Source organism: Peromyscus eremicus, chromosome 5 (assembly GCF_949786415.1).
Source record: "Peromyscus eremicus chromosome 5, PerEre_H2_v1, whole genome shotgun sequence".
Lineage (NCBI taxonomy): Eukaryota > Metazoa > Chordata > Mammalia > Rodentia > Cricetidae > Peromyscus > Peromyscus eremicus.
Genome location: NC_081420.1, coordinates 90,110,596 through 90,137,975, shown reverse-complemented (window position 1 = coordinate 90,137,975; position 27,380 = coordinate 90,110,596). Strand labels below are relative to the sequence as shown.

The 27,380-nt window shown below is 45.1% G+C and overlaps 1 protein-coding gene across 1 annotated transcript; it reads right to left on the bottom strand.

Moving 5' to 3' along the window:
• Positions 1–2,759: 2,759 nt before the first annotated feature.
• Positions 2,760–15,101, bottom strand: Mphosph6 (M-phase phosphoprotein 6). The gene is made up of 5 exons (XM_059263938.1): positions 14,987–15,101; positions 11,069–11,181; positions 5,607–5,697; positions 3,814–3,908; positions 2,760–3,441 (listed from the first exon to the last, which is right to left on the bottom strand). Exons 1-5 carry the CDS (start codon positions 15,035–15,037, stop codon positions 3,309–3,311), a joined length of 483 nt encoding a protein of 160 aa, XP_059119921.1. The 5' UTR covers positions 15,038–15,101; the 3' UTR covers positions 2,760–3,308.
• Between the last annotated feature and the right edge of the window lie 12,279 nt (positions 15,102–27,380).

The following is a 27,380-nucleotide window of genomic DNA, read 5'->3' as shown; positions in this document are numbered from 1 at the left end:
TCCTGTTTCCTAAGTGCTGGAAAGACCTCATCACCCTGCTTAATAGCCGTTAAGTTGGCATGTCTCTTGGAATCTTCACAAGGGAGAGGAGTTCAAAGCAATGAGCAGTGCATGGTGTTCGTATACCACTTGGACTAAGAACTCTGGAAGGGATGACATATGGGGCAGAGAGGATCTAGGGTTGGGCAGTACAAATCCCAGTGATATCTTAAGGAGAGGACAGAAGCCCGTGGGATGTCACTGAGTGTATGCACGAGTGAAATGAGCTATGCTTCCAACTCAATTTTGTATCTGTTCATGAGTCTGTGGTAGCCGGTGTTCCTCACTGAGATCTGGGATGACAAAGGTTTACGTCAGACACTGCAGTTCCAATTCCCATTCTCTGGTGATTTGAGTTAATTTCCATCAGCAAGTAAAGGACATTCTTGCCCATTCTTTATGGCTTGTTGTGTAGGAAGACAGGCCAAACACCCTTTCAAAAAGATGCAGGTCCTTAAGGAATTTCTGCTTGAAATAATCCGTAGTCCAATTTGGAATATTTTGTTCTAGTTCCTTCACCATCCTTACTATAATAGGAAATTCAAAACAAAGAATTGGGCACTGAAGTACAAAAAAAAAGAGGAAGAAGAACAGGAAGGTGTCCTGCCAGAAGCTGCCACCCCCAGGAGGAGGGGGGATGTCTAGAGGCTTAGCAGCTGGAACCCTGACATCGGATGAGATGCCGTTCAGTCAAACCCAGAGGCTTGGTGTTGAATTGGGTGCTGTTGGCCATGGTACCGGGCAGATGTCAGAGTGGGAACTGGATGCTGGGGGTGCTGTAACAAGCACTTGAAACTGCTTCTGCTAAAAATCACTTGAGCCCCCCAGGGGACTAAAAGCAAGACAAAGATGGTGTCTTTGCCTTCGTTTCCGCCTGTCTCTTTGAGGCTCAGGCTCCTGCTTGACTGTGTAGAGATACATGAAGCATTCAGTGTCTGTCTGCCTAAACCTATCTCATTCCTGTTAAAGCTGAGACACCAACGTAGGTCATTATCTTAAACCCGCAAGTCACCTTCGATTTCCAGACATCAGGACAAAGACAGCAGTCTGGTCCCCACCCAAAATGAGTTCAATTCTCCACGATGGTGAGGCTGCACCCTGGAGCAGAAGCGATCATGTTGTAAGAACCACTACAACTCCCTTACATGAGAGCAGCAAGAACTCTGGACCTAAGGGAACACCTTGACTCAGAGTGCTTAACTACGCAGGCCCCTTGCCCTGCTCTGATTCTTGCTATTTAATCCTAGCTCCTATCAGTACCTCAAAGACACTGGGAGTCACTGGATTGGATCCCTTTCTTTACCCAGTCCCTTCTCAATGTGGACACACTGAATCAATCTGTTTTCTGCTCTTTCCCATTTCTTCTCTCTTTAGTTGGTGCACTGGGATGGGCTACCAGAGCCCCTCTCTGAAAGGATGCTCTGGGCTGTTCTGGTAAGTGTTGGGAACACTACACTGGTTCCCAACACTGGTGTCAACAACCAGGATGAAGGAATAGGAACATCAAGGACGCATGTGGAAGGACCCTGATCTCCTCTGGTCTTCCCTTTTATCTCTACTCAGGCACCCCAGAAAGAAGCTGGTGGGCATTGGAGAAATGAGCCTTGGTCAGCCCCAAGCAAATGCCAGAGGCAGGTTATGACTGGACCCCTGTACCCATGGGATCAGTACCTGTGACCCAACAGAGGTGAGAAATATTCAGAGAGGTGAATGTGGTGGCCCCACTTTTAATCCCAGCATTGGGGAGGAAGAGGCAGCCAGACCTTTGTGAGTTTGAAGCCAGCCCGGTTTCCACAGCAAGTTGCAGGCCAGCCAGGTTTACATTGTAGGCCTTGTCTCCAAACAAACCAACAACTCAGGGATAAAGTTGCGCCTGTGTCGAAGGTGTTGACTTTCTCATTATGCCTCAAACAACACAGCATAAGGATGATTTTTACATCTGTATTGGAGTCAGCACCGTTTTTTAATCTGGGGATGGTACACACACTGTACCACTGTCTATTAGGTGCTTATGCATTCTCACACATGAAATTCTCCAGAATTCCTAAAACAGAGCCTTCCCCCATACCTAAGGACTACCATATACAGAGGGTAAATTTGAATTTGGAAAGGCATAGCTCAGTATCTGCCTCAGTTCACCCCTGGATCACATGGCTGACACACAAACAATGCTTCTAAATATAACTCAGCCCACTGCTGAAAGAAATTCATCTTTATTTCTACTTAATAAACTGCAAATGTCTGCTGTACAGAAAGTATCTTCAAAGTGAGCAGAATCCCAGCTGGTTTAGGGCAGTTTCTAGGGGACTTACTATACTCTTTGGTAACAGGCCTACCTGAGTATGCCTGACTGGATGGCAAAGTCAACACATAACTCACAGTGCTGAGGTCACAACAGTTGTAGACTACAGGGATCCAGAGAAAGGCAAGTCCTTTACTGGTAACTGTCAGAAATCTCAGCATGCATCTCCACACAGACAGACAATTCCATGTGCTGATGTACTTAGAATGGGGTCTAGTCAGTGCTCAATTCTATCAAGCTGTACCCTAAGAAACTGGTAACTGTTCTTGACTGACACAAGGAAACCTTTTGTGTTTCAATCTTACATATCAGTACAGTCTTAATTAATGGCTAGTCCTTATAAGTTATTATTTGCATAAGGTTGTATCACTAAGTAAGATTAAAATTGCTTCAAAGTGTAAAAAAAAACAGAAAGGTATACAAAAACAGATGTTTATTACAGAATGTTAGAAAAACGACCCAATTGACTGCTTTAAATAATCAAAAACCACACCTCTGCAGACGAGAAAGACCCAGCAGCATATAGACATTCCAGGTTAGAGAGACATGTCTGCTCCTGGTCAATCACTTCTAGAAAGTTCTCAAATATTTGACTCCAAAGTGAATGGATGAATTGGCTTGACATAATTAAAAAAGTAAACTATAAATATAAGGGCAGTTGAAACAATGGCAATAATTAGGTTATAACAGTCATCCCAGGACAGTGAGAGAGAGCTGTTCACATGTGTCCTGTCGGTGTGTACATACACACAGATCAAAACCAGGTCAAATAGGAGCGGCATGTGCCCACACACTTGAAGACCCTGAAGAATGCCACTGAAAGGATGTATAACATCCACTACACATCTGTCTCAACAACAGCACACTCCTTACAGGTAACACTGGAGCATTAACCACTACAGACGCCACGGGGAGGACCTCAAACCCGCTGCGCTCACAGGCATCTGCTGTATCCGAGGCATCCATTTTAATCTTGGGGCTTTAAGAACATCTTCTTTGTTTTAATGGGTTTTATATTTCCATTTTCATCTTCTTCGTAATTGGCTCGGTCCCTCTTCTTGGCAAACTTTTTTCCAATTGTTCCCACCAAAGTCTCATATCTGTTAGGATGATAACAGCACAAATTTAATTTCAAATAAAAAAAGTAGGAATCAAGGCATGCTGAAAACACCAAGCCAAATACAATAAGAAAACAAAATTTATGATAAAAAGAGATTGCGTGATTTAAAAATCCACACAGCTGGCTAAGGATGATTAAATTCTCGGCTGTTTTTGTTTCTGCACCCCCCAGACACACTGAGTACACTTGCTGGAATGGAGCCCTCCTGGCCAGTGTGCCCAGCAAGAAGCCACTGGGCCATTAGGAGCAGGCAGCGTGCAACCCCACCCCGCACCCCGCACCAGGTTTAAAGCTCCATAGACCATGCTGTCAGAACACCCGGAGTCTCCAACAGCTCCTAGGGCATGGTTACCTCCTCGCCATCTCTTCATCCGACACATCCACCTCCACCGTCTCCTCCTCTTCTGCCGCGGCTTTGTTCTTAGAATTCATCTGAAGCATTAACTTCTGAAAAATAAATACACCAGTGCTGGCCATCAGGGAGGCCTGGGGAGGGCTGGTGTCAGGTTGTCTTCTGACAGAAACTTAGTCACAGAACCCCTTGTGAGACTGTGCAGAACTTCACATCACGGCTGCCAACAGCACCCGCTGGGAGCCCTAAGAACAGCTGGGTCAGTGTCAGGTGAGTGTCATTTAGATCACACGCCCTTCCTGTCACTCCCATTAAAGGGGCACAGGGCTAACAGTGGGAGGGGAAGAACAGGTGAAAAAGCAGAGGCCCCCACTTCAGGGAGGACAGTGCATCTCACGATGTCCCTGAGCACTCCTCCTCCATCTCCCTCTCACACTCCCCTACTCCTGACTGTGGTTTTCTGACAAACCTCGCAACAGTGGTTTCCTTATAACAAAGGGAGGCTGAGGAACACTTACAGGACTGATAGAAACCTCTGCTGAGAGACGAGGGGCTGACTCACTTCCTGGTGAGCCCAGTGACCGGCCATTTTCTTAGGTGTTACACCTCAACTTTCCCACTGAGGAGGCACTTTGGGGGGCTTGCCCACCTAAACCCCACTCTTTGAACAACAGATTCTTAAACCCCAAATGTTTCTTTCCTTTTGCTTCACATTAAAGTGTGAAGGAGGCTGGGGCAGAGAAGATGGGTACTACACCCAAACAGGGTTGTGTGAACTCTAACACTTTGATTATAATGTACATTCCATATGTATTTCCTCCACAAAAATACCACCCACCTCTCTCTCCACCCACCCAACTCTCCAATGTTTAAATAAACTTCAGTGTGGGCTTAGGTGATTGTGGTTTTTAAGAGGCATTCAGAAAAGCGATTCTCATCTGGGGTTGTTTTACCCACCAGGGGACAGATGACAATGGCCAGAGACACTTTTAGTCACCACAGCTCAGTTGAAGGAAGCATGTGTGCTACTAGCATTTAGAGGGTGGAGGCCAGGGGTTTGGGGTAGCCTTGATCATCCTTTAATGTCCAGGACAGCCAGCATATAACCTAGCCCCAGGGTCACCGCCCAGATTGAAGAACCACGGCTAAAGGGGCAGAAGCTGAAGGTTTACACCACACATCTGCGTGGACCAATCCAGAGGAGGGCTCCCAACACAGGCATCAGAGTTCTTGTAAATTCGACAAAGTAAAGGCCTGCTTTGCTGTGACACTGAGTCAGGAGATTTAACCAATAGCCCAGTCACAAGGTGAACATTCATTTCTCAAACAGACTTTACAAGGGATTTACTAAAAAAAAAAAAAAAAAAAAAAAAAAAAAAAATCTATTTAACAGCTTGGATTAAAACCTGTCCATTACTAAGTCAAATGATACCATTTTTAAGTAGCATTTTTCCATTAAGAAAGACATTTACAGATGCCGGAAAATAACTTCTCCTAACAGCATCGCATGAATAGTCTTGACATTCCTGTAAAAGACTGAGCTGGAGCTAACGCAGTGGCAGCATCAGGGACTGCACACCGCTATATTAAATTACCCACTCAATTCTTCCATAAAACCAGACTGCCACGCTGCAATTTCTTTAAATAGCTATGGCAATATTTCAAGACTTGTTATTTTTCATATAATGAGGAGAAATGGTACCTGGTGGGGAGAGACCGAAGCTCAATTATTGGCAGGAAAAAAAATTCAATTGTAAAAAAATTTTTAAATTTGAAGCAATTATATTTAATACCTCAACTTCAGGATTAAATCCTCTGAACGACATCCTTCCATAGAGAAGATCTTCACATAGTGAGAAGCTCTGCTCTTCAATGATGAAACTCCTGAGCAGGATAAGAAACCCGTATTAACAGTGCATTTGCTTACAACCAAACACAGAAGCGAGGTCAAGCCTGCATGAAAACGCATCTTCCAGGTCTCAGAAGGCACAAGCTAGAGCACAGTGGATGTCTAACCAGGGTTAGAAGTAAAAGCTGATCCAGCCAGCTAGCAAAGGCACTGGGAGTTGAGAGCCCTGGGCTCAGGCAGGGCTTCCTCCAACTTCTCTGTGATGACATCACACAAAGACCTAAAGAATTCTTGATAAACTTGAACTTTCCAAAGCAGAAGCAAAATACCTGATTCTTGTACAACCCCAAGTGCTCACTAAACATTCAGGAGAGGAGGCCAATGAAAACACAGGGCAGGCAGGAAACACTTGGCCTGGGCAGCTCTCAGAAGGCGTGTGTGGGTGGGGCTCGTGGCGATCAACACCAAAGACGGAAGACTGGCCTTGGTGGTGTATGCTTCAGCAGAGGAGGAGCTTGAGATATCAGGAAAGCCGGACCAGCAGGACTGGAAATGATGCTTCAGAGCAAACTGCAGCCGCTGAGTGGACGTGCAAGTGAAAGCACAGACATTATGGGCACAACTGCTCCAGGAAAGTGTCTCTAAGTGATTCTTTAGTCACAGGTTCAAGACCCAAATCCAAGGTGAGCACATTCTCCAGCAAGCCAGCACAGGCCTAGCCTTGGACTCCTACATGGGGTCCTGCTCTGTTTCTCATCAAAAGCTAACCTCCCCCCCCCCCCCCAATGCTCATAAACACACATAGGTGTGTCCATGGGCTGGGGAGAACCTCTGCTCTTGTGGACGTCCTGGTACAGACATGGTGCCAGAAAAGAAAACATTTACACCACAGAGGTAGGGTGGGGGTGGGGGAGCAAAAACACACGTCCTCCCATTCCAGGCCACAGAGGGAGGAACCACATTCAATTAGCACTACGATAGCCAACACGACGAAACTGAACACAAGTGTCTCCACAGTGAGCTACTGAAAGCATGGGGCTGTGACAACTGTGAAGAAATGCCAAGGGAAGCAAGTTCGCCATTGGGAGCAGGAGAACAGAGCCAGCCTTGCTGAACTGGAGAGGCAAACCCCCGTTCAGGACCACAGAGGTGGCTGGAATATGTGGGTCAGGACAACAGAAAGAGACACTCTGGAAGCTGGCCTGCTGTGAGGTCTCTGTGACTCTCTGGCTGAATAGTAAGTGCACAGCCACAGGTAAGTCCACAGCTAATAAAGAGGTACTCCTGGGAGGACAGTGCTCTGGGGCAGCAGCATTCTGTGGCCCTGTAGTGATTACCTTAAGCTGCTGTAAACTTAGGCTCTCACGGCATAAATGTGTGACTGACACCGGATCACTCTGGAGACAAGTGCAAACCAAGGCTGGAGCAGGACTGTCCCCCCCCGGAGATAATCATCTCTTGCCGTTCCAGCTGGTGATGTAGCAGGATTACTGGCCAGGGGTCACAGCACTCCAACCTTTGCCTCTGTGGTCAAAGCCTTCTTACTTCTGGGTATCTTACAAGGTGTTATGGTAGGTCCTCCAAGGGTCTATGTGGTGGAGGCTTGGTCTCCAGTGAGGCCATGTGAGGGTGATGGAGCCTTTAAGACATGGGGCCTATGGGAAGTCACCAGGGACACTGCATTGAGGGAATAACAAAAAAGCCTGAGCCTGACCTGTGTCTCTAGCTTCCTGACTCAAGTTGCCACCTGACTCACAAACTCCTTCCACACCAGGCTCTTCATAGAGCTGAGTTGATACCAATGTCATGCCCTTGATGCTCCAGAACTGTGAGCTAAATAACACTCTCTCCTTAGGCCACCCAGCCTCAGACACTTCACTACAGCAATGAAAACCAGTCTAGCATGCCAGAAAACACAATTTTTATTTAGAATTTACCCAAATAATCCAGAATAATCTCATACCTAAAGATCCTTAACTTAATCACAGCAGCAAGTCATTTTTGCCACAGGTTACATACATATTCCAGAGATGAAGCCCTGGGTGCTTTGGGATGTTCTATATGTTAAATGTGTTGCTCTGATTGGTTAATAAATAAAACACTGATTGGCCAGTAGCCAGGCAGGAAGTATAAGCGGGACAAGGAGAGAAGAGAATTCTGGGAACAGGAAGGCTGAGGCAGAGAGATGCTGCCAGTCGCTGCCATGAATACCAACATGTAAGGTACCGGTAAGCCATGAGCCACGTGGCAACTTATAGACTAATAGAAATGGGTTAATTTAAGATATAAGAACAGCTAGCAAGAAGCCTGCCATGGCCATACAGTTTGTAAATAATATAAGTCTCTGTGTGTTTACTTGGTTGGGTCCAAGTGGCTGTGGGACTGGCGGGTGAGAGAGATTTGTCCTGACTGTGGGCCAGGCAGGACCAGGAACTATAGCTACACCTGGGTCTTTGTTACTTGGGGCAGGGGCATTTTCTAGCCTACCATATCTGGGATATAAAGTGTATCCTGCCATATACATTGAACAAGCACTACAACATGCACAGAACAGGGGGATGCTTGAGTTCTGTCCAGCCAGAGAAGAGATCAGTCCCTATGATGCCTAGCAAGAAGGTCCAAACTAGGAGATGGCTAATTTAGCCAGAGCAAAGACGAGAAAATTCACTGTAACAAACAGTAAGCTTACAGGCATACCAGTCAGTTGTCTAGTGGAACAAAAGTCAACACTTTATTAATGAAAACTAAACTCAGACTCAGCAATGTTCACTCTCACACACATGTCACTAGACATACAAGGAATCAGGAAACCAGTCCTCACTGCTGGGAAATCAACAGAGATGGTAGAATTAGTTAAAAAGTAGTTTAATAATTATAAATGTATTATAAACATGCCTGAGAATTTCAATGAAAATATGAACGCCAAAGAAACAATCAAGAAACCTGAATTTTAAGTGGTAACTTCAAGAAAGTACCAGACATGAATTCTACAATCAAGAAAAAAACCATGTGAAGCAGGCAGCTGCCATGGGCATGACGGGAAGACCACGACTCCAGTACCTGGAGGCTGGAGCAGGAGGGCGGAATGTGAGACGAGCATGGGCTGCAGAGTAAGACCCTGCTTTAAAGACAGTACAGTCCTCATCTATTAAAGAAAACAGATCTGAATTCCTTACTGAGAATCATCTGGATAAGAATTCTTCAGATCCCAGATCACTTCACTGGTGAAATATGATCAGCATTCCAGAAGAAACAATGGATTATTATCAATTTTATACAAACTGGGAAAAGAAAGGAGGTATGAATACTTAGCAACTGACCTGTGGCCCAAATCAAAGACATTATAAACAATGTACAGATTATATTTTTATGAATGTAGCGACAACTATTAATAAAAATTATGGAACTGAACTAGACAAATATGACTAAATGGGGTATATGTCTGAGCCAGACACACTGGCACATGTCTATAATCCCAGCACTCAGGGAGCCCAGGCAGGAGGATTGGGAGTTCAAGACCAACACAGCAAGACTTCTTTCTCTCCTAACATAAAAAAAAAAAAAAAAAAAATCAATGGTTTTCATATTCAGAAATTAAGGTAATGCCTGACATTTTAACAGAAAACAATAACCATGTAATTTTCTTACTAAAAAGCAAAAATATAACTTGCCCTTAGCCAACAAGGGGAAAAGAAACTAACCCTGCTGACAAGGGGCATCGACCAAAACCCACTGCAGGCCATACCTGGAATGCACAAGCCAGTGCTTGCCTGAGACATCTGCTCTCATCACTTCTACTCAGCGTGGGTGATGCTAACCCATCAAATAATGCAAGGAAAGGAAATGGAACTAGAGATCTGGGCTCCCCCGGGCTGCCTGTGCCCTCCAGCAGAGCATCAGCTCCTACACCACGCTCTCGCCTCAGCCTCTCTCCATGCCATGGCAATAAAATGGTGAAAAGTTATTTATGTCTTATTTTCCCAGGAAAGGAAATCCAAGTCATTTTCTGAGAACAGTATGTTGTATTAGAAAAGAAATAAATATCCCAAATGAGGCAGAACTGTCCTACCCTTTGACGAACACCTGGAAGACTGTGCAAACTCAACCAACACACAAAATTAAATGACTGTTCCTCCTCTGTGCTAGTGCCCCTGCACACTCCTGCTCACACTGTCCCCAGGCTCCTCCTCTGTGCTAGTGCCTCTGCACACTCCTGCTCACTGTCCCCAGGCTCCTCCTCTGTGCTAGTGTCCCTGCACACTCCTGCTCACACTGTCCCCAGGTTCCTCCTCTGTGCTAGTGTCCCTGCACACTCCTGCTCACACTGTCCCCAGGCTCCTCCTCTGTGCTAGTGCCTCTGCACACTCCTGCTCACACTGTCCCCAGGCTCCTCCTCTGTGCTAGTGCCCCTGCACACTCCTGCTCACACTGTCCCCAGGCTCCTCCTCTGTGCTAGTGTCCCTACACACTCCTGCTCACACTGTCTCCAAGTTCCTTTACGCTACTCCCCGCCACCTCCCCTGCTTAACCACCTCCCACGAACATTATCTCTTGAAAGAAAAACCTCCTTCGTCTTGATCAATACTTTGGGCCTGTAAGAAGCACACAGAGTAAAAAAGTCACTCCTCAACACTCTGGGGAATCTGGACTTTCTCTTCCCAGGAGAATACGTCACAGTCCCAAAGGACTAGAGAAAGTCAGAAAAGTAAAAAAGAAGAACACAGCTAACCAAACAGCATATTAACAGGGAAAAAGGAAAGACGTATATGTACCTGTAACTGTAGGTAAAATGTTCAGTCATTCGACAAAAGTATAAAATAATAAACCATGCTGAGGTAAGAAAATGAACAAGCAACAATGCCACATAACTTCCAGGATTTAGACAAATAGATGAGTTGATCTACCACTCTCTGACTCAAGACTTTTACAAGCATTAGTCAGGATTCTTTCACTTCCACAGCTTGGAAGTGAAAGAAAAACCACCTCAGGTATTACCCAGCTGCCGTCCTACCGGGCAGATGGCTCTGGGCAAACAACCCTCTTAAGCTCCAGTTTCTCAAGAGCAAAGCGAACACATGATGCTGGGTACTCTTGGGTTTCTGTGAGTATTTGTTAACTAAGGCAATAGGACAGGCTTAGCTTAGGACAGACTACCAATGTAGCAATGTTTGTGACATGAACAGCATTCAGTGTAGTACTGATACAAACAAACACCCCGGACCTGCCAAAGGACTGTTACAGAAACAGAGCTGGGAAGGCCTAACATATAACCCACCTTGGGGCCTTCAAGTCCATGTGGAACAGACAGGTTAACGGTTTTTAGAAGAACAGAAAGCGCTGCACTAGAAGGATGAGTCAGCTCCACAGGGCTTCCCGACCCGTGGTTACACACCCCAGCAAACCTACTCTTTCTCCTTGAACTCTGGCAGATCCAGGTACCAGTGCTCATCGCTGATCATCTTCTTTTCCTCCTCCTCCAGTTGTTTCTTGGTTTCCGAGTCCAGGCCCCTTTGCATGAACTATCAAAACAAAACCAAGCCAGCATTAGCACCCTGCTCATCGGCACCGTGCTCATCGGCACCGTGGGTACACAGGCCACCCGGCAGACGAGTTCAGCAACAGTCCTCTGAATACCAACGAACCTGGATTTGTTTCTGCTTTCCAGACTCCCTTGTGGTTCAAAGTACAGGTGGCCATGTTGCCCCTTACATTCTTGGTGTAATCCTAACTGCCCCATATCTCCCATTTCTCCTCAGCAGAAGCTTTAAGGCACACAGATAGTCACACATATCTACACTGGATAGAGGGGATGGAACACACTATGGCTGTGAAGAAAGTGCATTGAGGTGCTATGGGATTTCTTTCTGTATTCTGTGACTATGTGTTGCTCTGACTGGTTGATAAATAAAGCTGAATTGGCCTATGGTAAGGCAGCTTAGAGGCAGGTGGGAAATCCAAGCAGATATAGAGAGAAGAAAGGAGACACCTAGCCACCACCCAAGGAGAAGCAAGATGCCAATAGACCAGTAACGCCACAGCCACATGGCAAAACATAGATTAAGAGAAATGGGTTAATTTAAAATAAAAGAGTAAGCTAGCAAGAAGCCTGCCATAGGCCATACAGTTTGTAAATAATATTAAACCTCTGAATGATCATTTTATAAGTAGCTGAGGGACCACAGGGCCAGGTGGGACCAGAGGAACCACGGGGCAGGGCAGGATCTGAGAAAACTTATGGCTACATTGAGGTTTAGGAAGAAGTTCGATTTTGATTCTACAGCATCTCAGGACACACTCTAAAACTAGCAATTTCACTCATCTCACTCAAAACTGAGGGTCCAGAGCTCAGCAGTGCTATGGGTCCTGACTGGCCTACAAGCCTAGAATATTCACTATCTTGCTCTTTACAAAGCACACCAAGCCCTGTCCTAAGGTCCAGAAAAGAACCTTATCTATCCAAACCACCACTCTGGCAAACCTTCTACCCACATCCTTTTCTCCCACCAGAAGTATCTCCATCCTAAATAGCTGCCCCAGACAGTGGAATTCAATACTGACGGGCCTGGCAAGATGGCTTAGTGGCTAAAGGCACTTGTTGCCGAAGCTGACAACCTGAGTTGATCCTCAGGACCCACTTGGTAGAAGGAGAAACAATACTGGTAAGCTGTCCACATGTGCCATGGCACACACAAAAGAAATAAATGTAATAAAAAAGGACAGAAAAGATGGTGCAGTGGTTCAGAGCACTGGCTGCTCTTCCAGAGGAGACAGGTTCGACTCCTAACACCTACACTGGTGCTCACAACCCTCTGTAACTCCAGTTCAAGGGCACCTGACATCCTGTTCTGGCTTCCTTCCGCACCAGGCACTCAAGTGGTGCAGACATACACATAGGCAAAACACCCATACACATAAAATTGAAATTTTTTAATTAAAAAAATACTGAAAACAAGTGAGTCAGGATTAAATGTTCAATGTTCTCATACTTGCACAGCCACAATGCCTGTGACTGCCCTAAGCATCTCTGCTCCATGTCTTCTCCCAGTATACACCGCTCTAGCTGTGCATAGTACCTCCCGTCCCACCAGCAAGGTCTCTGTCAATATCGCTGCTAAGGCAAACAGAACATGGGTAATGCCCTCCCACACACCTGTCACGTCCAGTTGGATCTTGTTCACTTGGGTAAGGGAAAATAACTGCTTTAATTAAAATTTTAAAAATTTAAAGGCAAATCTTTAGTGTCTACCCTGACTGCTTAGCACACGCTCATTTGCCTTATTCCAAGAGCTAAGACTATTCAGTGCTCCCCAGGTCTACTCCCTTTCTCTGCAATCAGTATGATTACAAATAACTAAAACTGGTGAAGACTCAACTTTTGCTCATGTAAAAAAAGAAATACTTCCCAAACTAAATTAGGGGCAACTTGCCTGCCCTCCTTCCTCATCCTGCTTACTCCTAGCTGCACTCCAACTCAACTGCATTCAAAGCTTGCAGGGAATGCTTACTTCCTGACCCTCAATACAGTAAAACTCATTCATACCTTATTTCCTTTTCTTGGAGATGCCACCATTCTCTTAAGTTTGAGCCTTACCATAAGCCCACACCTTAAAAAGGTTAGCTTAATGAACTACCTTTAAGATGGTGGGGATCTGACATCACCCATCAGAAACAATACTTTGAATTCTGATCTTTTCCTGTGCTAGTCACATGTAACAGGAGTCTCTACTGTGGTGGGGGCAGTGGACCACCACTCCCAGAAAGCCACATCATCCTAGGGGTAAACGAGAGAAACTCTACAGTGGACTGTGTGCCTAAACTATACTGTTTCATAGGTAGGGCAGCTGTGTTAAACACATTTCTATAATACTGTTGAGTGAGATGCTTAGGTCAAGCGCCACCTGTGTGTTCAATGACAGGTGGTAGAGACTACTCATTACAAGCGAAGGGCCTGGACCCCCATGACCAGTCTTTTTAGCTGTTACTTCTGTTTCAGATACCTCAGGGGTCATCAGAGATAATGACTGTGGCTACTTCACATGTTACCGTGTGAGTTAAGTGGTCTATTATAGACGAAACAAGAACAAGGTCTGAATATAGGAAGGACTGTAAATATGTTCTATTAGTATCAAGTTTCAAGGTTTAGCTTCCCCCCATCTTAATTTGTGTTCATTTCGTCTGCTTTTAACCTCACTCTCCTTTTCAGATTGTGGTTAGGTTGATTCAGGGTTTTTTTTTTGTTGTTGTTGTCTTTTTGACACTTTTGTTCAAGCTGGCCACAAACTTGCTAAGCAGCTGACTGGGATACAAATGTGTCCCACCAAGTCACTCCTGCTGGTTCAAACTGGTTCAGTTTTGAATTTAAAAAATCATGGGGCTGGATAGTTGCTTAGCGGCTAAGAGCACTTCTGGCTGTTGCGGAGGTCCCGGTACCCACACCTAGCAGCTTACAACTCTGGTTTCGGGGGCTCCAACACTTTCTTCTGGCCTTCATGGGCACCTGGCCTTCATGGGCACCTGAACACACATGGTGTATATTACAGACATACAGGCATACATAAAGAAAAATAAGCATAAACCTTTCAAAAAACTGATTTAAAAGTTGATGGATAACTCATTTTACCTCACTTAAAATTTTCTCCATTCCCACCACAATGACAATCTTCATCCAGAACACAGGACCTTTTAGCTGGTCTTTCTGACTGTAAGTTTACGTGTTGTAGGGCTGGGCCTCTCTCTCTAACTATCCACAGTACAGACAGTTAAAGTAGCCTTGAAAAGTAACAACTCATGAGACTGTTGCCAGGCTAACAGCTTCCTACTGCTCATGAGATAACGGGGAGCAAAACTTCAATCTGGCTCACAAAATTCCTTGGATGTCGTGATCACTAACTCATTTTTCCAGACTAGTTTTATGCTTCTTGTCTTTCAGACGTCCGTGATTTTCTTTTCTCCCTCTGGGACTAGTTAAGACACTACCTGACTTCCTCTCACGTTGTTTCTTAAGGACCACTTCTCGCGAGAAGCCTAAGTTCCCTGGCGGCGCTGACACTTCAGCAGTCACCGCAGTCAACACTGCAGATTCTTATGTTTGTGCAAGCTCGGTCCCCACAACGGGTTTCGGGCTTCAGGCGAGTCTGCCTAATCATAATCTCACCCCCGGTGCCCAGTGGCACGCGGGCTGAGCGAATGAATGGGTACGCGGGCCGCGGCCGTCCAGGGCCAATCTGGGGTCCAGTCTGCCCGTCGCCTCGGCCCGAGTCACTGAGGGACATCTCGGAGCTCAGCCGCCCCGTCCGACTCCCCAGCAACCCCCGACCCCCGCACCTTCATGCGCAGCAGATTCTTGGATAACTTAGTCTTGCGCTCAGACGCCATGTTGGGTAGAGTTCCGGAAGCTAGCCGCGCCACCGCGCTTGCGCTCAGCGTGACGTCGCACTAGACGTGCCCCGCCCCTCGCCACGTCGCCTTCACTCGCCGCGGCTTTAGCCCCGCCTCACCTCCCTGCCCCGCCCCCGATTAGCCCCACCCCGTGGCGTTGCCCCGCCCCAGCACCTGGTTTTGCCCCGCCCACGTGCCTAGAGCTTCTGGGATCCTCTAGCTTCTCAACTTTCTGCTCCTCTGGGAGCGCGTCTCTCCCCAAGAAGCTTGGTAAAAACTCCCGCTGCTCCGGGGGGGCGACTGCGATGCAGGGTCGGAGGGTTTACCTCAGGAAGGCAGATTAAGGGGAGGTCGCTGGAGCTGTGGGCGGGGCCTCGGGTTGCCTCCGCTGCTCCCGAGACCCCTTAACCGCCTTGTCTGTAGGATCCTTGCTGATAAGCTTATGAGGTTGCTGCCAGAGTTTAAAAGTTTTAGAAACACGACTGGTTGGCTCCCTATGTGGCTTGTTTTGTAGGACTCCCCGTAGCCCTGAGCCGCTGGTGTCGCTGTTTTAGCCTAGTCACAGGGTGAAAGAGGTGGCCACAAACCCAGGGTTGAGAGTGATGCTGGGCGGTTGCACCGCCACGCGGAAAACCATGGAGGACTGGTAAATATATACACGCACCTGTTGGCTGTGCGTCTCTGGGGCTGAAGGATTCCCCCTGTTAAACAGGAAGAATAACAGGAACTAGCAAGGGCTGTATGCAAGGAAAGGCGGCAAAGAACTTGTGAAGGGGCCCGGGATGCTTTAGTGGGAGAAGACATTGGCTGCCGAGCCTGAGGACCCGAGTTTGATCCCTGGGATCCACATGATGGAAGGACAGAAGTTGTCCTCTGACTTCACACATGCCCACAACTCACAACAAACAAATGTAAATTGTTAAGAAGTAAAAAACCTTGAGACCTATATTAAGGTAAGTAATTGTAAATGCAGTAGCTTTAGTACTTTCCTGTTTAGTGCTCACTGTACCTCCTGAAGACATTTTCCCCCCAGGCCATTCTCAGATTCCACACTTTGGAAGACACCTAATAACATCTCAGCTCTTTGCATGCAGTGGATGTCTTTTTTTTTTTTTTTTTTTTTTTTTTTTTTTTTTTTTTTTAGCTAGCTGCTGTCCCTTGTAAGAACACTGAGGAACACATCATTGTCATGTATTAAGCAACCTGCTGGAGAAATGGTAAAGCTGAGATTCATAAAGCATTCCGGATATTAAAAGCCCTGAAGGTTTTCTCAGTGGAGTAAATAAAGACATAATGTGTTAAGTGGTTACAGAAACACATTTACTCATAACTGTGAGTGAGACATTGGAGAGTACCAAGTGGCTAAAAACACATTACCACCCTTTCCTGGAGCTGGCATTCTGTACATTAAAACGTAGTAAGTACCACGGAAGAAAGAAAACTACTGTGGGGAGTGACTTTTAGGGTCACTTTAAATTTAGTCCAGGATGCTCCTCTTCAGATCAGAGTGGGAAGGCTTGAAAGTCAAGAAAATACTGTTGTGTGAAGACTTGGAGGTAAAGTGGACAAGAAGAGGGTATAGCAGTTCCCCAAAGGAGAACCAAGATCTGGTCCCCGAGTTTACTACCTGTTACCTTGTTACTGGTCTAACCACGTGACCAATGTTTGCCTCCTTCCGTTCATAGATTGAAGTCCATACCCATATTATATCAGAATGTGACTGTTTGGAGAGAAAGAGGCAATTAAGTTAAACCAAGTCCTTCAGGATGAACCCAAATCCAATATGCGGGCATGTTGTTTTTGTTTTTTTTTGCTTTTCTTTTCTTTTTTTCTGTGCTGGAGATGAAAACCAGAGCCACACACCAGGCAAGTGCCCTGTCACTCAGCTACATCTCCGGCCTTGTGTTATAAGATGAAAACTTCTGAGCACACCAGAGATGTGTGTATGCTAAAAGAATGACCATCTCCATGCAAAGGAAAGAAGCCTCAGGAGAAGCCAAAGCTACTACCACCTTGGCCATAACTGTAAGAAATAAATGTAGCCAGTCTGAGGTATTTTGTTATGGTGGTCATAGAAAAGTGATGGCATCCCATAACTGTAGATTACAGTTGTGACAAGAGCCTGCTGGGCAGAGATGGCATAGCAAGGGTACCTGAGCTCCTCTGGCCTGGAAAAGGCAAAGTGAGTCTCCAACAGTCTTCTTAAACAGTTAAGAAAAGAGTGTCATTAGCCCAAGGAAGGGTCTCCCAGTCATTCCCATGGCCATGCTATCATTGCTGCCTGTCACCCGTTCCTCATCTTGCAAAACTGAAAACTCTGGCCAGGTGGTGGTGGTGCTCGCCTTTAATCTCAGCACTCGGGAGGCAGAGGCAGGCGGATCTCTGTGAGTTCGAGGCCAACCTGGGCTACAGAGTGAGTTCCAGGAAAGGCACAAAACTACATAGAGAAACCCTGTCTTAACAAACAAACAAACAACAACAACAACAAAACAACAAAAAAGGGGGGTTGGGGATTTAGCTCAGTGGTAGAGCGCTTGCCTAGCAAGCGCAAGGCCCTGGGTTCGGTCCTCAGCTACGGAAAAAAAACAAAAAACAAAACTGAAAACTCTGTACCCAGTAAAGAAGAAGCCCTTGCACCTCTGTTCTACTTCTAACTCTGAATTTGACTCCCATGTGGGATCTTGAAGGAAGTGTTATAAAAACAGAGGTGAAGGAGTGACTCATCTATCTCCACGAAACTAGAGGGTGTCTGAATTAACTCTTGAAGGATGAGTCGCTTTGGGTTAGAAGAGGAAAACATCTACCTTGGTGGATATGATAGCCTGTGCACAAACAGCAAGGGCAGGTAAAAGCTCCATAGCTTTCCTTTGGACCTCTGTTATTTCTAGTCTGCTTGAACACTGTAACATGAATCTTAAATGGTCTTCTTAATAAAAACAAAAAACAAAACTCAGTACCGGCTGTTGGGGTGATTGCTGAGAGATCAGAGAGACAGAACAAGCCACAGCTAACTTCTCAGCTGATCCTGTTTCCTCAAACTGGAAGCCTCTGAGTCCTCATCCGAATGGATCTCAGCTGATCTGCTGCTAAAAGCCTAAAGACTTAAAAGGCCTCTAGTTCCTGGTCCTCACGTCTTCTATACCTTTCTGCTTCTGGCCATCACTTCCTGGGATTAAAGGCATATTTTTTTCCCTAACAAGATATGAGATCTCAAGTGCTGGGATTAAAGGTGTGTGTCATCATGCCTGGCTGTTTCCAGTGTGGCCTTGAACTCACAGAGATCCACGTGGATCTCTGCTTCCAGAATGCTAGGATTAAAGTTGTGCGCTACCACTGCCTAACCTCTATGTTTAATATAGTGGCTGTTCTGTTCTCAGATTCCCAGATAAGTTTATTGGGGTGCACAATATATCAACCACAGAACACTAGATTTTGATTTTTTTTCTTGAAACACTGATATTATTATGTCCGTTCTTCAGCACTTGTTTGAGGGATAAAGGCCAAAGTTTTCAAACAGTCAACTCAACAATATTCTGTATTTTTGACAAGGCAGATAGTTAAAATGAATACCCAAAGGTCCTACTTCTCAAAATGTAATATGTAAGGAGTGATTTAAGACCAATAGTGTAATTGTGGCTTTGAATTACTCCCCACAGGGGAGATGACTCCTTAATCTTTTGATGGTACTAAATTATAGAGCACAAGATAGATGTTGTACCCAATAACCTGTTGTGATTATATACAACTAAGAAAACATTGTGATCAGAATTATCTTGAGTCTTCACAGTTACGAGTTCCATTAAGAAAAAGGTCCCTCTCCCCATTCATCCTTCCTTCCCTTTGTTTCTGCAGCACGGATTGCAGAACTGCCTGTAGCACCAACACGCACCTTTCCCAGTGCACGAGCTGGAGTGGAAGATTCTGGAGCCGGCAGCGGGAGCTCTTCTGCAGTGACTCAAGGCAGCTGGCACATTAAGAACCACTTAATATTTTTGTTCATCTGTTTGCAAGTACCAGGCATTGAAGGGACTTATAGAAGACAGATTTATTAGGGCACTCAGCAGTTCCTAGAACTGATAAGGAGGGTTGAGAACAAAGGGAAAAGGGCAGAAGCCAGGACCACTGAGGGTCTAGGAAGCAGGAATGGATGTAAGCTGCCACTGTAAGGATGGATGAACATGGTGGATTCCTCTGTGCTTAGGACACACTGCTCACAATTTCAAAGTCAAGGAGAGTCTCCTTTTGTCTTGGTTTAGGGTAGGACCTGATTTATAATCCCAGTGAGACCACATAGTGGGGAGAGCAATGCTTCAAAGAAAAATCTTGCTGTTCCTCCAAGAAGAGAGAGTCATTCTATTAGTCCAAATGGCAGTGGCAAGGACAGACACCTGCTTAAGGGAGGAAAGGGGAGAGTGCTGTTGAGAGTCCCAGAAGACAAAGAATTTCATTGTTGATCGGGAAACGCATATATCCAACATCAAATCTGACTCTTCTCACAAAACCTGCTCCCTCTTCCTGTTTCCCTGATTCATTCATTAAACAAGTACTTACTGGCTGGCTGCCAGTTACACGCCGCAACTTGTGAATCCAGGACAACCAGCCTCAAAATCTAAGTAGTGCAAGGCATCCCTTTGCTCTCATATTAGGTTACTTATTAAATCCTATCAATTACTTGTGCGTAGATATCTAGACATGACCTTACAGGTTATATGGATAAGTGACTTCTAAACATGTTTTGACCATGGAAATTGAATGACCAGAATAATATTCAAAGGAAATTAAAGCATGTTAAAAAGAAAAAAAAATGTTTTCCTGTATGATTCTTGTGATATCTATTCTTGTTGACACACCCAGGAAGAGAGAACCTCAGTTGAGGAATTACCATCAGATTGGCCTGTGGCAATGCCTAAGGGGCATTGTCTGGATTGTTAATTGATGGATGTGGGCAGTGCCACCCCTGGGCTGGTGGTCCTGGATTCTATATGGAAGCTAGCTGAGCAGAAGCAGGAAACAAGCCAGTAAGCAACATTCTTCCATGGTCTCTGCTTTGGTTCTTGCCTCCTGCTCTTGCCCTGGTTTCTCCCAATGACAGACTGTAAACTTGTAAGCCAAATAAACCCTTTCATCCCCTTTTGATGAGAATGTTTTCTTTCTCCCCTGACCTCTTTCTTTCTTTTTTTAAATTACAGAACAGAAATCTAACTAGGACAATTCTTTTGTGTGTACATTTAGTGTGTGTGTGTGTTCTAATGTGTGGAGGATAGAGGTCAATGCTAGGTGTCCATCACTCTTCACCTTAATTTTAAAGATGGTTTCTCAATAAACCTGGAGTACACCATTTCAGACAGACTAAGCAAGACAAGGATCTTCCTGTTTCTAGGAATGGGCTGCTGTGCATGGATAGTGTGTGTTTGTGTATTGTTTGTGTGTGTGCATGTGTGTAAGTGTCTATGTGCCTGTGTGTCTGTGTGCTTACTTGGAGGCTGGCGGATGACACCAGGTGTTCCATCACTTACAGTCTTAGTCCTTTAAAACAGGGTATGTAACCAAACCTGGAGCTAAGTTAGTGACTAGAAAGCCCCCGAGAGCTTCCTGTCTCGGCCTCCTCACAGCACCTCACAAACACCTGACTTTTTTTTTTTTTTTTTTTTTTTTGGTTTTTTCGAGACAGGGTTTCTCTATGTAGCTTTGCGCCTTTCCTGTAACTCACTTGGTAGCCCAGGCTGGCCTCAAACTCACAGAGATCCTCCTGGCTCTGCCTCCCAAGTGCTGGGATTAAAGGCGTGTGCCACCACCGCCCGGCCACCTGACTCTTTATTTGGTACTGCTGATTTGAACTCAGCTCCTCACGATTGGCGTTCATCGCTGAGCCATCTTCCCAGCCCTCGCACCGGAGCTCAGGGCCTCATTGTAGGGCAGACACTTTACTGACTGATTTCTCTAGCCCTTGCTTGGGTGATTCTGAGGAAGAGTTAGGATTTGGAAACTCCTAAGCTAGATAGAACTTTTGATTTTATATTTACATAAAATACACTTTATTATATATTTAGTGTATATGCATAACTATATTGTATTAGTTACTTTTCCTTTCTTTTCTTTTCTTTTTTTTTTTTTTTTTTGGTTTTTTGAGACAGGGTTTCTCTGTGTAGCTTTGGAGCCTTTCCAGGAATTCGCTCTGTAGACCAGGCTGGCCTTGAACTCACAGAGATCCGCCTGCCTCTGCCTCCCGAGTGCTGGGACTAAAGGCGTGCACCACCACCGCCCAGCTTAGTTACTTTTCTGTTGCTGTTATACAACACCCTGACTAAAGACAACTTATAGAAGGGAGAGTTTATTTGGGCTTACTCTTCCTGAGTCCATCATCATCACGATGAGGAGGCATGGAGAGCGGGACCATAAGCTCTCAAACCCCACCCTAGTTGGTATGCTTCCTTCAACAAGGCCATTCTCTTAAACCCCAAACTGCCGCCACTGGGCACAAAGTGTTCAAACACACGAACCTGTGTGTGTGTGTGGGGGTATCCTTACCCAAACCATTACACTGATTTACCAGATCGGGTTAATTTGGTCACAGAACTAGATTTGTTCACACTCCACTTAGCCTTTTTCCTGTGTCCTCTGCTCTTGTTTTCCTGTTCTTGAAGTCCTGCCTACGCAATACTATTTTATGACTGGCTGCCATATCTTCATATATTTTTTCTGCCATCTTTTTACTTCAACAAATACTTTTTGGTATCTAATACATTTCTGGCTCGTTAGTAGGTACTAGGCAAATAACCCCTCTCCGAAGGATGTGCCAGGTGAGGCTGTGGACTTAGATTTGTTAATAAAGAGCTGTGTTGGGAAACTTGATTTGACTGTGAGGAGCACTGAAAGACTTGTTTGGAGAAACGACGTCTAAAGGAGACCCTGAAAGGAGTTACGACGTTGCCTGAGAAGAGGTAGGGGCAGGGCAGTCTTGGAGGCTGATAGAAGGGGTCTGAATGATGCTGTCGTGTGAGTGACATGCCTGGAGAGCAAGCTAGGTCCAGAGCCTAAAGGCCATGTGTTAGATTGGTAGGATTTATACCTCGAAGTCACTGGGAAGTGTTGAATTATTAAAAGCGAGAGCATGGCTCCATTTTGAAGTGACACAAAACCGTGTCGTGTTGATGATCATGCTGGCTGAGAGTTGAGTAGGGACACGGAGGAAAGGAAAGCAAGATTGAAAGCAGGGATGTGTTGAGGTTCTCAGGCCATCTTGAAGATTCTTTTACATTAGTCTTCTTCATTGCTTTTAGACTGGGTTCCCTGAGAGATAAAATTCAAACGCAGGTCAGGATTGGCACCAAGGCTTTCTGTACTTGACTAGTAGCCTCAGTTTCCATCTTCTTAGCCCTGTCTTGTAGCTCTCAATTTTGTCTCCTGTAGCCAAACTGGCCCACCCACTAGTCCTCCAGATGCTCCAGATTTACATTCCGTGGAGATGGGTGCTCAGGCTGCCTTCTCTTGCTGGAAGAATGCCTGGAGTAGGGTTTTCCGTTCATCCCCTTTCAGACCCTCCCTACCTCTCAGTGTCCGTGCTATATTTCATCTTTCTCTTGCATCAAAGGAAAACGATCAAGCTGCTTTACAGTGTCAGTGTCTAATTGCACAGTGCCTTTTTATTTTTGTCTGCTCGGATAGCAAGCGCAGGAAGGCAGTTGCTAAGTTTCGTCCTTGGCTGTGTCTTTCTGAGCTTGCAGTACTGTTCTTAATCGACTTAATAAATACCGAGTGAGTAAGTACAAAGCTGCTCTTTAAAATGGGCGAGGCAGCATCTTTTAGAATTATATGCATCCTCTGCTAACTTCCAAGCTGAATAGCCAGCAAATTCTGTCCAACTGAGTTTACAGGTTTTTATTTCATTTTACAAAAAAAAAAAAAAAAAAAAAAGAGAAAGAAAGATCAAGGGTGAAATGAAGCCAGCTTTCCCCCTCTACTAATTCTATCGGAATGCTGGTTCAGTTAAAATGTATCTTTGGAGTTGCTGAGGGAGTTTCTAAAGAAGCCAGTTGTTTTAAGGATTATGAGGAGAAAAATTTTTTCTTTAAGAGAAACAATCATCAGTTTATGCAAATGAAGCCACAGGCCTAAACCTGTAAGACATTTGTGGGAAATGGAGGAGGTTGTCTCAGAAAAAGAATAAGGACATGAACTGTTAGGGGAACATGTTTTTATGTTGTGTGGTTATTTATGAATGTTTGTGTGTGTGGATCTATGGGTGCATGTGTGCATGAGTGTGTATGTGTGTGTGTGTGTGTGTGTGTGTGTGTGTGTGTGTGTAGCCAGAGGTCAATCTTGGGTATTGCTTCTCAGCTGCTGTCCACCTTGTTATTTTGAGATGGGGTCTCTCACTAGGACTTAGGGCTCACAGTTAACACTGGGTGGCTGGAGAGCAAGATCTGGCGATCATGTATCTGCCTCTCTAAGCACTGGGATTACAAGTGTGTACACACACACACACCCTTCTAGGTGGGTGCTGAAGATCAGGCTCAGGTCTTTGTGTCTGCACAGCAAGGGCTTGTCTGCTGGGCTCTCTCCCCAGCCCTGGAACACATTTTGATTATAGAGCTCAAGCCACAGCTGAGATGGATGTTTATTTTCCCTGAGAGGGCAATTTGTGTGTTTGTTAACAAAGAACAAAAGAAAGGTCTCAAATTGGAGTTTCAGAGAGACCAAACAAGTCCTTATGAGAGAGAGAGAGAGAGAGAGAGAGAGAGAGAGAGAGAGAGAGAGAGAGAGAGAGAGAGACCACTTTAAAGAAGTCAAGCTGGTGATCAAAAAGGAGAACCCTGCCATGTGCAGTGGCCTTTGGCAGACTGTGCTGTCTTGCCATTCCAGGAATATGAATCCCACCACCATAAAATCACAGTCCATATTTTTTGTATAAGTATGTTTGTAGTGGTCTTATGATTTCAGTTATTATATATAGTAAGTTTTATTTAAGATACTCTTGCACTTTATGGATCTTTTTTCCTGTTACAGCTTTAAAGTAGGAAGAGGAAGAAGAAGAAGAAGAGGAGGAGGAAGGAGGAGGAGGAGGAGGAGGAGGAGGAGGAGGAGGAGGAGGAGGAGGAAGAGAAACCCACCACCCTTTCCTTGATTGCTACCTGTCTGCTGAGGTTATCACGCCTGAGGACATGTTTATCGGTGCGGCCAGCACCTCGCTGGTGCTCACCAGATGGAGAGGTTGATGGTGAGATGGTGAGTGAATGCTTAATTCAGATGCTGGTTCTGAATCTCCCTCCAGCTATTTTCTCTCACTGATGTTCTTACGGTAGGTAGAAATTCCTGGCCAATATGGCATGGGCAAGCTTAGATTTTCTAACAAAAGCAAGTAAAAAAAAAATAGTTCTCTCTTTGAAACTCTTTGAAGCATCAAAAGGCAGTTAACTATTTTGTTTGCTAATGTGGTGTTTTTGACAAGGAGAAAAAGACTAATTAGGTATTCCGTTCCTCTGATTAAGAAAAGGTACGTTTTCTAAATTATAATGTTACAAAAGTTATGTGTTTCCTGTAACCTGTACAAAAGGAGTAGAAATGTAGGACAGACATGAACAAAGCAAAACTGTGGGAGCCTTGCCCCCTTCCTGCCTCAATGCCCACTCCTCAGAGGCAGCTGTTATTAAATCCCTTGATTTTCAAAGTCTGTGTTAGAAGAATTCTCTAAAAATGTTTATTTTCTAATGAGTTGATTTTAGAAAAATACCTGTGTCTTGTAAAGTTTTGGCAAGTGTTGTGACCTTGTTTCCTCACAGGTACTTGTAAAACGTTGCTTTTTGTGTGTGGTAAAGTTTGGTTATGACTTAGTATGACCATTGGGTGGCAACCTAAATGGAATCATTTAAGAAGTGAATTCATCCTTAATAACGGGCTCTGCAAAATCCATCTTAAAAAATTACAGCTTTGCATAGATGTTTTAAATTGTGGGTTTGTGTGTGCGTGCGTGCGTGCGTGCGTGCGTGCGTGTGTGTTGTGGGGGTGGGGCTGCCTAGAGACCAGCTGTCTGGGAGAAAATTCTCTTTTCTTCTAAGCTATCTCACTCCTTGCCCATCTACTCAGCAGCTTGAGATCCACTGAACTCTCTTCCCTCTGTGAAGATCCAATGAAGCAGCAGCATGAAAACACGTCACTGAATTACACAACTGTGCAGATGTGGAAGATGGCTGCTTTATGGCCACTTTTATTATCACGGTTGATTTTAAATGGAATAGTCTGTATGAACTAACTACCGTAGATACAGAGTTGTGAAGTCTAGTATATCTTCATTCTCCTTAAATCCACTCAAACCCAAATCTAAGATCTTATTATGCTGCTGGGCTGGCAGGAATTCGATGTAGACGTTCGTTAGTTCTTGCCTGTTCCAAACACGGTACAGAGGTGAACATCTTCAGAGGTGCAGGTGGAGTGCGTATGATCACTGGCCACTGGGATGCCATTATCTATCCATCTTGTCCCTTTTGGATTCTGCTTCTGGTCCATGTTTGGATTTAGGAAAGCACTAACATTCATTCAGTATTTCTTGAGTACCATTTCCAAACACCCTCTTGTCTTGCCATATCGTATGTCCTTGGACTTTCTCACTATGGGGGAGGGGGACCCTATTTCCTCTTGCTGTCTGGGAAGCAATGGTCTCCCATCTGCCTCTGGGTATGAACACAAACTTCTTCAATGAATGTAATGTAGGCTTAAAACAACAACAAACAAACAAACAAACAAACCGAGAACAATAACAGTTAGGCGGTTTTCCCTCTTTACCACACAGGCTCTGTCCTGGTTTGGTTGCTATTGCTGTGATAAACACCATGACTGAGACAGACTTGGGCTTTTCCCAAGTATGGCTTCTTCATTGGTATCATCCTTGTCCACCTGATGTCTGGCAGCCACAGTGGTGAAACTTTACAGGGGTAGCTTCTCATGTCATTAGGGGATACAGTCACAGCAGACTCCCTGATCTTCTGGCTCTTGCGATCTTTCTGTCCCCTCTTCTACAATGTTCCTTGAGCCTCAGGTAGGGGAGTGTTTCATAGACGTGATTGATGATAGAATCCTGTAGTGCTCTCTGTCTGTGGCAAAGAGAAACTTCCTTGATGGAGAGTGAGGACCACGCCAATATGTGGGTATAATGACAAGGATTTATAGACTGTTTTAGGGATTATGCTCGTTTAGTAAATTATCTTTGTAGATTCTCCTTCAATAACCCCCATTCCATTAACACAAAGAGTTACAGGCAACCGAGTAAAGCTGGGAACAGGAGAGGTGGTCTTCTCCAGGGAAACGTCTATCAATTGGTTGTTCAGTGCCAAATGATCATCTCTGAAAATATATGTATACCAGTAACATGATATGGACTCAACAGGTTATATTTAGGAACACACACACACACACACACACACACACACACACACACACACACACGCATGCAATAACAATGAAAAAAAGAGGCCCTGAAGGAGATCAGAGAGGGGTATATGGGAGGGTATGAAGGGAAGAAAGGGAAGGGAGAAACACTGTAATTAAACTAGAATCTCAAAAATAAAATGTCAAAAACACCAACCAAAACTCAGACTTGGGGAGAAAAGAGTTTATTTCGGCTTACAGTTTATAGTCCATCATCCAGGACTGCCAAGTCAGAAACTGCAGCAGAGACCATGGAGGAATTGTGCTTACTAGCTTGCTCCCAACGGCTTGCTCAGCTTACTCTCCTGTATTGCCCAGGACTGAGTGTGTCACCATCCACAGTTGGCTGGGACCTCCCTCATCCATCGTCAGTCAAGAAAATGGCTCCACAGACATTTACAGGACAGTCCAATAGAGGAAATTCCTCAACTGGGGTTCCTTCCTCTCAGGTGTCTAGTTTGTGTCAAGTTGACAAAAGCCAGCCAGCACAGCTTCCTTCTTAGCCCCAGCAGTAAGATATTAAAGGCCTTGTCACCTTCCTGGAGCTGTGCATAGAGCAACACACAGATTAAATACTGGTCCCCCTGGCATCACAGACTCTCTGTTTTAGCATGGCAGAATTTTGGTGAGCACACTACTGACTGTGTGTGCCAATCCGGGTGAAAGAATACTCAACATTACCTTTATGAGATCCTGGTTGTATACAGACTACGGAACCATTTTCCCTTTCTCATCCAATGACATTCTAATATAAGAGAAAAAGAGAAGCGCTTCTTTGGTAGCTCTATGAGCAATAATTATAATAGCGTATTATTTACACATGTCAATAAACAGCTCCCATAACATTACCGAGCATCGCTTCTCTGTGCTAGTTATTGTGTGGGGATTTTTATAGCATTGTCTAAACCCGGGAAGCTGC

Bases quoted from the DNA above. Each gene is read 5' to 3' on its own strand.
- Mphosph6 (XM_059263938.1), bottom strand. From the start codon at position 15,037: ATGGCGTCTGAGCGCAAGACTAAGTTATCCAAGAATCTGCTGCGCATG. The intron at 11,182-14,986 runs GTGCGGGGGTCG...TTGTTTTGATAG, and splicing joins AGAATCTGCTGCGCATGAAG to TTCATGCAAAGGGGCCTGGA. The intron at 5,698-11,068 runs GTAGGTTTGCTG...TATCCTGCTCAG, and splicing joins CCAGAGTTCAAGGAGAAAGA to GAGTTTCATCATTGAAGAGC.